Here is a 13,993-nt window from a genome sequence, read left to right as displayed (position 1 = left end):
ATTTTTGTTTATAGCGCAAAAAATAAAAACCGCAGAGGTGATCAAATACCACCAAAAGAAAGCTCTATTTGTGGGGAAAAAAGGATGCCAATTTTGTTTGGGAGCCACGTCGCACGACCGCGCAATTGTCTGTTAAAGCGACGCAGTGCCGAATCGCAAAAAGGGGCCTGGTCCTTAACCTGCACAATGGCCCGGGGCTTAACCGGTTAATGATTAAAAAAAAAAAAAAAACGAAGCAGTAAAGTTACGCCAATTTTTTTGTATAATATGAAAGATGATGTTACGCCGCGAGAATCGTATTCTTTATTTTAAGCAACAAAAAAAAAATCGCGATTCTCATTTTAGCCAGAATCCTGCAGCTCTAAGAGCCCTTTCATACTGGGACGTTGGCGCTAAAGCGCCGCTAGCGGGACGCTTTTAACACCCCGAGCGGCCAAAAAAAAAAGGTTAAAACCGTCCGCGCAGCGCGGCTTTGTTGGCAGTTCGGCCGCGCTGCGCATTCATTTCAATGGGCAGGGGCGCTTTAGGCGGGGTGTATTCACCGCCCTTCCAGCGGCTGGCAGGATTTTTTTTTATCGTCTTGCCGCTTGAAGTCGCACAGATATGAACGGCACTCATTGGAGATCGGGGGGAACAACTTGTCATGCGACTTTGCATTCCCAAGTCACACAAGTGTGAAAGGGGCCTGAGGCGGTACTACTAGGCGCACCTTCCTCTGCAGCAGCTGTCACCCTCCTATAGAGTTTGACGGGCTGCCAGCAGCGAGGCTGAACGACGCACCTGTGCCCCTCCCCCTGAACACCCCGCAGTCTCATACCCCGGGGTGAAGCTCCCAGCCTGCATCGGGGTCTAAAGGGCAACTTCCCTTTTCAGTCATGCAGACAGGAAGTTTGCAGGGCCCGCTTCTCCTGCTGCTCAGTGGAACTGTCAGGAAAAAATTAGCCGGTAACGCGATCCTCCTCCTTTTATATTTTCACAGCTAATCGGAATCTTCACAACATCCCTGCAGTGACATCATGGGAAGGAAATTGGACCCCCTGAGGAAGGTTCCTCGCGGGCCGGGCCGGAAATCCAGAAAGCAGCCCGGAGCGGAGAATGAGCTGAGCACAATCCTGAGTGACGGTGAGTGGCGACCTTCTGAGCGCGTGCGGTACAACTTAACCCGAGACCTTCACGCTCCGACCCGAGACCTTCACGCTCCGACCCGAGACCTTCACGCTCCGACCCGAGACCTTCACGCTCCACCCCCCGAGACCTTCACGCTCCGACCCGAGACCTTCACGCTCCACCCCCGAGACCTTCACCACTCCGACCCGAGACCTTCCCCGCTCCGACCCGAGACCTTCCCCGCTCCGACCCGAGACCTTCCCCGCTCCGCCCCGAGACCTTCCCGCTCCGCCCCGAGACCTTCCCGCTCCGACCCGAGACCTTCACGCTCCGCCCCGAGACCTTCCCGCTCCGCCCCGAGACCTTCCCGCTCCGCCCCGAGACCTTCCCGCTCCGCCCCGAGACCTTCCCGCTCCGCCCCGAGACCTTCACCGCTCCGACCCGAGACCTTCACCGCTCCGACCCGAGACCTTCCCGCTCCACCCCGACCCGAGACCTTCCCGCTCCACCCCGACCCGAGACCTTCCCGCTCCACCCCGACCCGAGACCTTCCCGCTCCACCCCGACCCGCGACCTTCCCGCTCCACCCCGACCCGAGACCTTCACCGCTCCGACCCGCGACCTTCCCGCTCCACCCCGACCCGAGACCTTCACACTCCACGTGCTGCTTCTTGTTATATTATGTCTCATTGTAGCTTTTCTTTAGAGATTTATTCCATTCTATCTTTTATTTTCCTGTAGACTTGGAGCAGAAACGCATGTCAAGTCGCGGCCGGCAAAGGTGAGCCTGAAATTTTACATTATATTTATTAAGTGTTTCAAAAATTATTATTTTTTGATTGTTCTTTGATAATCTGTTATTAAAGATTTACAGGAAAAAAGGCCCAATAATAATATTATCAGGAAAGATGCAACAATGTTTACACAAGCAATATTTAAAAGGGGTTGTAAAGGTTCCTCCTCTGTGTAAGGGTTTTGCACAGAGCAGCCCCGCTTCTCCTCTTCTGGGGTCCCCCCGGTGGCGCTCCTGGCTCCTCCTCTTCTGGGGTCCCCCCGGCGGCGCTCCTGGCTCCTCCTCTTCTAGAGTGCCCACAGGGAGACACGCATTACATGGGGGCACCCGTGCGGGCGCGCTCCTGAGTCCTGCTGCTGAAGCCATTGACACAGACAGCAGGACTCGGCCCCGGCTCTCGTGTCACTGGATATGATTTACAGCAGCGGGAGCCAATGGCTCCTGCTGCTATCAATCCAGCCAATGAGGACAGAGACAGCGGCTGGATGTGCTGTGCTCATCCCTGTCGCTGGAACGATCGGGTTCATGTAAGTAAAGGGGGGTGGGGGGTGCTGCGCTACAATTTTTTATTTATTTTTTTACCATAGAATGCAAATCTCGAGGGTTTACAACCCCCTTTAACCAGTGGAGCTCCAGAAGATTTTACCCCCTTCATGACCAGGCCATTTTTTGCTATTCAGCACTGCGCTGCTTTAACACTGTACCCAAATTAAAATAGAGCTTTCTTTTGATGGTATTTAATCACCTCAGGGATTTTAACTTTTTGCGATTTATTATCGAAAAAGTTTGAAATAAATAAATAGATTTTTACTTTCTGCTATAAAAAAAAAAAGTAAAAACAAAATGGAATTTCTTTATAAATTTTTCTTAATGTGTTCTGCAAAAAAAAAAAAAAAACACAAATTGTGGTTTATAAATCCTGGATTTTTATGTTTTTCTTACACTGGTAATGGGCTAATCTGACTCTTAGGGTTAGTTTACACTTTACTTCAAAACAAGGCTTCGGACAAAAAGCTCCGTCGCTACATAAAATGGTCACCAGTCCTGTTTACACCTTGCTTCGATGAGGCTTCGGTGGGGCTTTGGTTGAGGCTTCGGTGGGGCTTTGGCTGAGGCTTCGCTGGGGCTTTGGCTGAGGCTTCGCTGGGGCTTTGGCTGAGGCTTCGCTGGGGCTTTGGCTGAGGCTTCGCTGGGGCTTTGGCTGAGGCTTCGCTGGGGCTTTGGCTGAGGCTTCGCTGGGGCTTTGGCTGAGGCTTCGCTGGGGCTTTGGCTGAGGCTTCGGTGGGGCTTTGGTTGAGGCTTCGGTGGGGCTTTGGTTGAGGCTTCGGTGGGGCTTTGGTTGAGGCTTCGGTTGGGGCTTTGGCTGAGGCTTCGGGTTGGGGCTTTGGCTGAGGCTTCGCTGGGGCTTTGGCTGAGGCTTCGCTGGGGCTTTGGCTGAGGCTTCGGTTGGGGCTTTGGCTGAGGCTTCGGTTGGGGCTTTGGTTGAGGCTTCGGTTGGGGCTTTGGCTGAGGCTTCGGGTTGGGGCTTTGGCTGAGGCTTCGGGTTGGGGCTTTGGCTGAGGCTTCGGGTTGGGGCTTTGGCTGAGGCTTCGGGTTGGGGCTTTGGCTGAGGCTTCGGTTGGGGCTTTGGCTGAGGCTTCGGTTGGGGGCGTTGGTTGGGGCGTTGGTTGGGGCGTTGGTTGGGGCGTTGGTTGGGGCCTTGGTTGGGGCGTTGGTTGGGGCGTTGGTTGAGGCTTTGGTTGGGGCTTTGGTTGAGGCTTCAAGCAAGCTTTGCCATAGACTTCTATGGAGTGTTGCTCTTGTGCAGACGAGTGGCGATGCCATTGGTTGGTAAACAATGTAACAAGTCTATGTATCAGAAAAGTGATCAGTCCTTATCAGTATACTTACCGGGATCGCAGAGCATCGCAGAAGGTATTCCCGGAATGATGAATCGGCACGTCTCTCTCAGGAAAGATTCGCTTTGAGGTCTCATTTGCAGCGCAGAGACGTGAGATTTCCTACAACCATTGCTGTGTGCGCCCTTCTCACACCAACACACGAGCCGACTTTTGCCGTGCAGAAATCTGCAACGTGTGTTTTCTACACAGAGATAAAAACAACATTGTGCTGTGAACAGAACACAGAGAACAATGGGGTTTTGTGTGTTTTTTTGTTTTTCCTTTGTGTTTGTGTGTTTTTTTGTGTGTTTTGTTTTGTGTGTGTTTTTTTTTTCTGTTTTGAGTTTTTGTTGTGTTTTGTTAGTTTTGTGTGTGTGTGTGTGTGTTTGTTTTGTGTTTTTTTTATGTTCTTGCAGGGAATTTTATGTTCCAGCAGTGTTGTGGTGTGCACAGGGCACATAGAGAACCAAGTTTTTCTTTGTGTCTTTGCAGAGAGTTCACACCTCTCTCTGCACCCGTTATGTGAACAAGCCTAGGCAGGTCGAATCTGCATGAAAAACATTGTTTTTTTTTTGTCTTGTTTTGTTTTTTATACGTATGTTGTGCAAATGTTTGTCCGTCTTACATTTTCTTTTTGTGACCCCTCCCCCATTATAGAGCCGCCAGAAGAAGAAAAGCCGAGGAAGAGAAAGTAAAGATCAGCAAACCGGAACCCAAAGTAAAGATCAGCAAACCGGAACCCAAACAGAACGGTAAGGAGAGGCCGGCGTGGTTTTCACCATCCCAGCCAGCGACTGTCCCGTCTTTCTGGAAATTTGTATTTGTTAAACGCATATAGAGAATTGCAACAGCCACCATTTTAGTCTCCAGGGCCTCTGCTTTCAGGAAATTGTGGGCAAATCCTATCCTAATATTGATTATTGGTTCCCAAATATATAATTACTACTGCAGGAGGGAACAGACACAAAAGACGCTCGCCATCCTTCCAAACAATTGTTCTGCTTATTCAGCGCAGTTGATGGTTTTATACACATGATGGAGGAGGAGGGGGGATCACATTAGTATTACAATTGTACTTGTATGGTAACAAGGGGCGTAACATAGGCGGGGCTAATTCTAATCGGGACACAAAAGAATGCAAACATGGAATAAAAACATTATTAGTGCCGTGTGCAAAATACGTAGGCAAACATAGAAAATGGGATACATGGGAAATATTAAATATATGGAAATGGGATACATGAGAAGTGGGATACATGGGAAGTGGGATACATGAGAAGTGGGATACATGAGAAGTGGGATACATGAGAAGTGGGATACATGGGAAGTGGGATACATGAGAAGTGGGATACATGAGAAGTGGGATACATGAGAAGTGGGATACATGAGAAGTGGGATACATGAGAAGTGGGATACATGGGAAGTGGGATACATGGGAAGTGGGATACATGGGAAGTGGGATACATGGGAAGTGGGATACATGGGAAGTGGGATACATGGGGAAGTGGGATACATGGGGAAGTGGGATACATGGGGAAGTGGGATACATGGGGAAGTGGGATACATGGGGAAGTGGGATACATGGGGAAGTGGGATACATGGGAAGTGGGATACATGGGAAGTGGGATACATGGGGAAGTGGGATACATGGGGAAGTGGGATACATGGGGAAGTGGGATACATGGGGAAGTGGGATACAAAGAAGTGGGATACATGGCAAATATAAAATATATGGACAATAGGTTGTATGGAAATTGGATTAATGGGAAATATAAAACAGATGAGAAATATTCTACATGGAAAATATAAAATTCATATATCCCATTTTTTATGTATTTTATATTTTCCATGTAAAATATTTCCCATGAATCCCATTTCCCATATATTTTCCATACAACCTATTTTCCATGTATTTTATATTTTCCATGTATCTCATTTTCCATATATCCCATTTTTTTTATGGAAAATGGCATATATGGAAAATTGATTTAATGGAAAATTTAAAATAGATGGGAAATATATATGGAAAATAGGATATATATGGGAAATATAAAATACATACAATAGACGTATTTTACAATTTCCTTTACAAAATAGATCACATTTTGGGGTTTCTAAAAATTTTTAGTAACTCTAAAATTCTGTTTGGAAAAAGGAATAAAACACAAATCCTGATGTAGAGGAGAAGGGACGGAAATGGTAAAGGTGAAATCCTCCATAAAAAAAAAAAGTAGTAATTTCTCTTCCGTTAGACGGACACAGCCTTCTTTGACATTAGGGTTAAGCTTCTTCCTACCAGGAGAGTCGGATATAACCCTACTGTCAAAGGATGCTGTGTCCGTCTATGAACTCAGAGAAATGGATTTTACGGTGAGTACAAAAATCCTTTTTTTCTCTTCCGTTCATAGACGGACACAGCCTTCATTGACAGTAGGGTTATATCCGACTCTCCTGGTAGGAAGAAGCTTAACCCTAATGTCAAAGAAGGCTGTGTCCGTCTATGAACGGAAGAGAAATGGATTTTACGGTGAGTGATCAGCGGATGGCGGGTGCCATGTCCGGCTCCTGCAGACTCTTCCTCCTGCTCTCCATCTGGAAGCCCGGACAGAGGTACGGAGAGAGCCGGGCTTTCCCCTGAAGACTGGAGGAAGGGTCAATGGACTGCGATGATCTCCACACTTGTTTGTTTCACTAAAAACTACAACAGAATTTTCTTTAAGTGTTGAACTTTTTCTCGCTGTTCCTTAACAGTCCTTTTACTATTCCATTAGGTGCCGTCACAGGGGACCTGAAAGGGAAGAGGAAGCCGGCGGCCATCTTCAGCGATGAGAATGCGGAGTGGCTGAAACCTGCGAAGAAGAAGAGAAAGGAGGAGAGCGAAGAAGAGAGTGAGGAGGAGGAGGAGATGGAAAAGAGCGGGGAGGAGAAGCTTGAGCAGAAGAAGAGCAGGGATAAGAAGCCGGGTGAGGAGGAGGAGGAGGATGAGGAGGAGAGCGGCGAAGAGGAGAGCGGCGAGGAGGAAGAAGGGAGTGATGATGAACCTCCTCCCGGTGCTCTGGATTTCTCAGACAGCGATGACCTAAAAGATGATTTTGGCGGCTCCTCAGAAGAGGACGATGATGACGATGAAAAAGAGGATGTAAGTCGTGTGTTATAATGGCCTGTTCACCTATTTTTTATATTTCATATTAATAGTCGGATTGTTACATTTATTCTGTTTACAAAGCAAAACTAACAATGCAGGGCGACTGCAGAGGATGCGATTTTATTACATTCCCTGGTTTGCAGGAAATTAAAATCGCTTGTTCCCACCATAAACATAAGGGAATCCCGCGGAGCTATTGTGTTCTCCCAGCAGGGGGAGCCGTCGCCACCAGGAGATGCGCGATTACTGCTAGCGGCTATATCCGCCGGCAGCAGTCGCATACAAAAAAAAATAAAAATCTGACAGACTGGTTGTGCGGAAGTTTCATTTGTTTGCACCCTCCATTTCCATATTTGGATTTTTTTTGCGGTGGGGGGAGCCTATTGAAGAATCTGTTCAGGTGAGGACATCGCTGGATCCCTGGGAAGTGTCCTTGTATTAAAGTTCCACCCAACAATGGGACTTCCGCTTTTTGGAATCCCCCCCCCCCCCTCCGGTATCACGTTTGGCACCTTCCAGAAGGGAGCAGATACCTGTGTAATCCAGGTATTTGCTCCCACTTCCAGGCATAGGTCACTGCGGCAAACTACGCCACGTCTGGCGCCTACTCTGCCCCCCGCTGTCTTCTGGGAGACACGCAGGGACCAGTGAGATCGCGCATGCGCAGTAGGGGGAACCTGGCGGTGAAGCCACAAGGCTTCACTTCCTGATTCCCTTAGTGGAGATGGCGGCAGCACCCGAGGGACAGATCGGCTTCAGATGCCGACATCGCGGGTGCGCAGGACAGGTAAGCTTCTATATTTAATAGTCGGCAGCTGCAGTATTTGTAGCTGCTGACTTATATATTTTTTTTCTTTGGCGGAACTCCCCTTTTAAGGTTACTTTCGCGCTGGGGCAGTGCCGGCGTTGGTGGTAAAGCCCTGCTTTACTGCTCTTAGGCTGCATTCACACCTGAGCGTTTTGTCGCCTGAAGCGCGACGCTCAAATACGCTAGAGGGGAAAAAATACATTATTCCCTATTCCCTACTCTCCGCTCCAAAACGCCTGACGCCGAACGGCTGAAGCCCAAACAAGTTCTGGACCCTTTTTTGTCGCTCGAATTGAGTGTATTTGGGCGTTTTACATTGGTGACCCTAGACCTGTACAAAATCGCAGTAAGAAACACTGCGTTTTGTCGCAGTAAAAAACGCTACGCTCAGGTGTGAATGCAGCCTTATAGTGACGCTTTTCGGGCCGCTAGCGGCGGCGCTTTTTAACCCCTGCCAGCGGCCGAAGAAAAGGTTAAATGCGCCCGTGTTGCGGTGCTGCCGGAGTGCTTCTCGGGCGACTTTGGCAGAGCTGCCCATTCATTTAAATGGCGGGGGCGGTTTAGGAGAGGTGTATACAGCGATGTATACAGCACTCCCGCACCGCCCCAAAGATGCTGCTCGCAGGACTCCTATTAAAAGCCGGCAGCTACAAACACGGCAGCTGCTGACTTTTAATAAATGGACACTTACCTGTTCAGGGTGCCCGCCATGTCGGCAGCTGAGGATGAGCAAGCGCTCGCCCCTCAGCTGCACCAGCCGCCATCCTCGGTGAGGGAATCGGGAATTGAAGCGTTGCGGCTTCACTTCCCGGTTCCCTACTGCGCATGCGCGAGTAGCGTGGCTCGTCCTCAGTGATCCCCGCAGTCCTCTGGGACCTGTGTGTTTCCCAGAACACGGGGGGGTGGGGCGTGACCAGCCTGGGAGTCTGTGCCCCGAAGTGGGTGCACATACCTGTATTATCTGCACTCCCACCGGAGGGGGGGGGAGGGTTCCGAAAAGCGGGAGTTCCATTTTCGTGAGGACCTCCGCTTTTAAGTCTTGATGATTTTTGCCACTGATTACCCTTTTATGTTTTATCCCTGGAGAAGAGGGGGGGGGTGTTTGGGGGGCTCCCCAAATGCGTTGGCTGTTCTGTGATGTAGTTTGGACCAATATGAATTTTACGTTTTTAATTGTTCTTTATACATGTGGGACCCACATTTTTGAGGGGGCACTCCCCTTTTGTTTTTTTGTAGAGCCAGCCAATGAGAGCCGTTGTGCTTTTTATCACAAGAAACTTTATTTGCCCTCTGAAGAGCGATTTATTTATTAATTTTTTTTTTTTTTTTTTTGAGAAGATGTTTTAGCGGCAGTTCGGTATTATTGTCGCCCCCTTAAAAATCGCGCTGCGTTGACACAACTCCATTCAGATGAGTGGCTCGCGTGGAAGGCGATGCCCACAAACCATAAGGCCCCTTTCACATTGAGGCGTTTTTTATGCGGTACAGCGCTAAAAATAGCGCTGCTATACCGCATGAAAAAACCTGCCCTGTAGTGTTCAATGTGAAAGGCCGAAGGCTTTCACACTGAAGCGGTGCGCTAGCGGGAGCGCTCCAAAAGTCCTGCTAGCCGCATCTTTACCGCGGTATAGGAGCGGTGTGTTCACCACTCCTATACCGCGCCTTCCCATTGAAATCAATAGGAAACCGCGGTAATACCGCCCGCAACGCGGGGGGTATTAACCCTTTTTCGGACGCTAGCGGGGGTTAAAACCTCACCGCTATCGCCCGAATATCGCGGTAAATACAACGGTATAGCCGCGCTACAAATAGCGCGGCTATACCGTCACCGCGGCTGCACGCCTCAGTGTGAAAGCAGCCTAACAGGGGGAGGTGGTTGGCGTAAAAACGTGGCTTCAGCTGTAAGCAAGTCCTTAGTGCAGGGGGAGGCAACCTGTGACCCTCCAGCTGTTGCAGAACTACAAGTCCCATCATGCCTCTGGAAGTCATTGTACCTGCCAGCCTTGCAATGCCTCATGGGAAATGTAGTTCCACAGCGGCTGGAGGGCCCCCAGGTTGCCCCCCCTGCCCTTAGTGTGTTGGGGTTCCATTCATTTTGCCAACGCACCATTGCGCACGTATAACCTTCGGGGCGGACGTGTGAATGTGGCCTTTGACGTTCTGTTCTCTTATTTTAGCTTCTTCCGATAGAGAAGGCCGCCGGGAAAGAGAAGAAAAAGATGCAGAGGTAAGAAACGCACATCACTTCCTCTATTCTGGGCGTTTTTGGACGAGACTTCGCCCTCCTGTTCTATGTGTCTTTTCTTTTTTTATTACATGTGCAAAACCCATGTCCAGGAAGGACAGTTGGAGGATCCTCACCACCCCCCCCCCCCTTCTTTGCCGCCATTATGGCCCCCGCACAGATAGGCTGAAGGGCCCGATATCCAGGCAGAAGCCTTCATCATATCTGTGCTGGCGCAGGGCTATTTCTGCATGTGCCCAAAGACGGGGAAGTTCCGGGGTTCCTTTTACCGGCCTTTGCCGGGAAACTGCCATGCGCGTGCGCCCATGTACAGGGGAAACTTCCGAGCTATCGGAAACCTGAAGACCCACGGCACATTTGTGCACATGTGGAATCTGGGGGGGGGGGAGGCTGGGCACGCAGCTTAAGGGGGAGGGCGCAGGCAGGGCAAGAGGAGATTAGTTATAACAGGGCTCAACAAAATCCGGGCGCCCGGTCGCAATTGCGGACTAGAAATTGTGACCTGGCGCCTGCCAGTAATTGAGGCCCGTGGCCTTCACAGAAGGAAGCTTAGGCCGCGGCCTCAATTACTGGTGGGCGCGGGCACCAGGTCACACTTTCTTGTTGCAATTGCGACCGGGCGCCCGGATTTTTGAGGCCGCGGCCTTCACAGAAGGAAGCTTAGGCGGCGGGCACCAGGTCACATGCGACACAGGCCCGCCGCGATTGCTCTGCGGGGGAGGTGGGGACGCACGGAGACGCAGGATCCTGTGTCTCCGTGCGCCCACACCGGTAATTGAGGCCGCGGCTTTGCGATGTTCTGTGATCTGGCGCCATCTTGTGGCCGTTTAGCATTACAAGTAAAACAGTTCTAGCAATTCTAATGTGTTTTTTCACTGCCATCTCCTTCCCTCTAATTCGAACCCCCAAACATTATATATATTTTTTATTCTAACACCCTAGAGAATAAAATGGCGGTCGTTGCAATACTTTCTGTCACACCGTATTTGCGCAGCGGTCATACAAGTGCACTTTTTTGGGGAAAAAATTAACTTTTTTTAATTAAAAAAAATAAGACAACAGTAAAGTTAGCCCAATTTTTTTTTATATTGTGAAAGATAATGTTACGCCGAGTAAATTGATACCCAACACGTCACGCTTCAAAGTTGCGTCCGCTCGTGGAATGCCGACAAACTTTTACCCTTTAAAATCTCCATAGGCGACGTTTAAAAAAATTCTACAGGTTGGATCTTTTGAGTTACAGAGGAGGTCTAGATCAGTGTTTCCCAACTTCAGTCCTCAAGGCACACCAACAGGTCATGTTTTCAGGATTTCCCTCAGATGAAACGGCCGTGGTAATTACCAAGGCAGTGAAACTGATCAAATCACCTGTGCAAAATAATGGAAAGCCTGAAAACATGACCTGTTGGTGTGCCTTGAGGACTGGAGTTGGGAAACACTGGTCTAGGGGAGGAGACTCGTGCAGATGGCCCTAGGGGGGAGGAGACTTGTGCAGATGGCCCTAGGGGGGAGGAGACTTGTGCAGATGGCCCTAGGGGGGAGGAGACTTGTGCAGATGGCCCTAGGGGGGAGGAGACTTGTGCAGATGGCCCTAGGGGGGAGGAGACTTGTGCAGATGGCCCTAGGGGGGAGGAGACTTGTGCAGATGGCCCTAGGGGGGAGGAGACTTGTGCAGATGGCCCTAGGGGGGAGGAGACTTGTGCAGATGGCCGCGGGGGGGGGAGGAGACTTGTGCAGATGGCCCTAGGGGGGAGGAGACTTGTGCAGATGGCCGTGGGGGGGGGGAGGAGACTCGTGCAGATGGCCGCTGGGGGGGGAGGAGACTCGTGCAGATGGCCGCGGGGGGGGGGGGGGGGGGAGACTCGTGCAGATGGCCGCGGGGGGGGAGGAGACTCGTGCAGATGGCCGCGGGGGGGAGGAGACTCGTGCAGATGGCCGCGGGGGGGGAGGAGACTCGTGCAGATGGCCGCGGGGGGAGGAGACTCGTGCAGATGGCCGCGGGGGGAGTAGACTCGTGCAGAGGGGGAGGGAGGAGGAGACTCGCACAGATGGCCGCAGGGGGGAGGAGACTCGTGCAGATGGCCGCAGGGGGGAGGAGACTCGCACAGATGGCAGAAGAAGGAAGCAGCAGACAGAAATGGACTCAGTGCTCTGGACTGAGACAAGTACACACTATAGAAGGATATTCTTTGTTGAGATTTCATGTCCGAGGTTTCCATCCACTTGTGAGATCTCCAGATCCGGCCCTCCTGGCAGAGTTCAGAATGGGCGCGGTGCGGCTGATTCCCGATTTTTATGACGATGGAGAAGTTGTGTAAATGAATAAAGAGGTTCGGCTCCTGGAATTGTTTCTAATTCTTTATCCATTGCAGGGAGAAGGAGAAGAGACAAGATTCCGATCTCCAGCTGAATGTCGATGCCGAGGAGCACTTCACCTTGCCAACCTCGGAGGAGATGGAAAACGAGCGTATCCTTGTCTGTGCGCTCAGTGCTGACACCTACTGGTGGGGGAGATGGGTGCAGGCGGGTTGGATCTGGCTTTGCAATTCCCATAGATCAGCCATGGAGTCTCACTCCTCTTGTTGTAGTGAGGAGGAGCTCCGCTATGTGCAGTGCCTTGAAAAAGTATTCATACCCCTTGAAATTCCCCACACTTTCTCATGTTACAACCAAAAACGTAAATGTATTTATTGGGATTTTATGTGAGAGACACAAAGTGTCACATAATTGTGAAGTGGAAGGAAAATGATACAAATAAATCTGTGAAAAGTGTGGGGGGAGGGGCATTTGTATGGCGCCCCCCGGAGTCAATACTTTGTAGAACCCCCTTTCTCTACAAGTCTTTTTGGGGGGGTCTCTACCAGCTTTGCACATCTAGAGAGGAACATTTCTCCTCCATTCTTCTTCTCTGTAAAATATCTCTGTCTCTGTCAGATTTGATCTAAACCCTTCCATTGTAGCTCTGGCTGTACTTTAGGGTCGTTGTCCTGCTGGAAGGTGAACCCCCTCCCCCCCGGTCTCAAGTCTTTTCTTCTAAGATTGTCCTGTATTTGTCTCCATCCATCTTCCCATCAACTCTGACCAGCTTCCCTGTCCCTGCTGAAGAAAAGCATCCCCACCACATGATGCTGCCACCACCATGTTTCACAGTGGGGATGGTGTGTTCAGGGTGATGTGCAGTGTTATTTTTCCCCACGCATAGCGGTCAAAAAGTTACATTTTGGTGTCATGTGACCAGAGCACCTTCCCCCACATGTGTGCTGTGTCCCCTCCCCCACATGTGTGCTGTGTCCCCTCCCCCACGTGTTTGCTGTGTCCCCTCCCCCACATGTTTGCTGTGTCCCCTCCCCCACATGTGTGCTGTGTCCCCTCCCCCACGTGTTTGCTGTGTCCCCTCCCCCACATGTTTGCTGTGTCCCCTCCCCCACATGTTTGCTGTGTCCCCTCCCCCACATGTTTGCTGTGTCCCCTCCCCCACATGGCTTCTCCCAAACTACAAACAGGACTTCTTATGTCTTTCTTCCTCCAATGTCTTTCTTCTTGTCACTCTTCCATAAAGGGCAGATTTGTGGAGAGACCACTAATAGTTGTCCTGTGGACAGATTCTCCCCCCTGAGCTGTGCCGCTCCTCCAGAGTTACCTCTTGGCTGCTCTCCTTGCCCGGCCTGGTCAGTTTAGGTGGACGGCCGTGTCTTGGTAGGTTTGCGGTTGTGCCATACTCTTTCCGTTTTCTGATGATGGATTGAACAGAAGCTCCGTGAGATCTTCAAAGCTTGGGAGATTTTTTATAACCTAACCCTGCTTTATACTTCTCCACAACTTTATCCCTGACCTGTCTGGTGTGTTCCTCGGCATTCATGATGCTGTTTGTTTACTAAGGTTCTCTAACAGACCTCTGAGGGCTTCACAGAACAGCTGTATTTATACTGAGATTAAATGACACACGGGGGGACTCTATTTACTGATCAGGTGACTTCTGAAGGTGATTGGTTCCTCTAGAGCAGTGGTTCTCAAC

At 50.3% G+C, this 13,993-nt stretch overlaps 1 protein-coding gene across 1 annotated transcript in view; it reads left to right on the top strand.

Annotated features, from left to right (window-relative positions):
* The first annotated feature begins 955 nt into the window (after positions 1-955).
* The window catches only part of NOP2 (NOP2 nucleolar protein), a 29,365-nt gene continuing 16,327 nt past the window's right edge, over positions 956-13,993 (top strand). Inside the window, exons 1-6 of the mRNA XM_040361183.1 lie at positions 956-1,122; positions 1,849-1,888; positions 4,438-4,532; positions 6,552-6,919; positions 9,911-9,960; positions 12,351-12,445. Of these exons, the coding sequence (XP_040217117.1) occupies positions 1,017-1,122; positions 1,849-1,888; positions 4,438-4,532; positions 6,552-6,919; positions 9,911-9,960; positions 12,351-12,445 (754 nt within the window). The 5' untranslated portion in view covers positions 956-1,016. The remainder of the gene's footprint in view (positions 1,123-1,848; positions 1,889-4,437; positions 4,533-6,551; positions 6,920-9,910; positions 9,961-12,350; positions 12,446-13,993) is intronic.

This window comes from Rana temporaria, chromosome 8 (genome assembly GCF_905171775.1).
Source record: "Rana temporaria chromosome 8, aRanTem1.1, whole genome shotgun sequence".
NCBI lineage: Eukaryota > Metazoa > Chordata > Amphibia > Anura > Ranidae > Rana > Rana temporaria.
The sequence above is the reverse complement of the archived record's forward strand: the minus strand, read 5'-3'. Positions and strand labels throughout refer to the sequence as shown.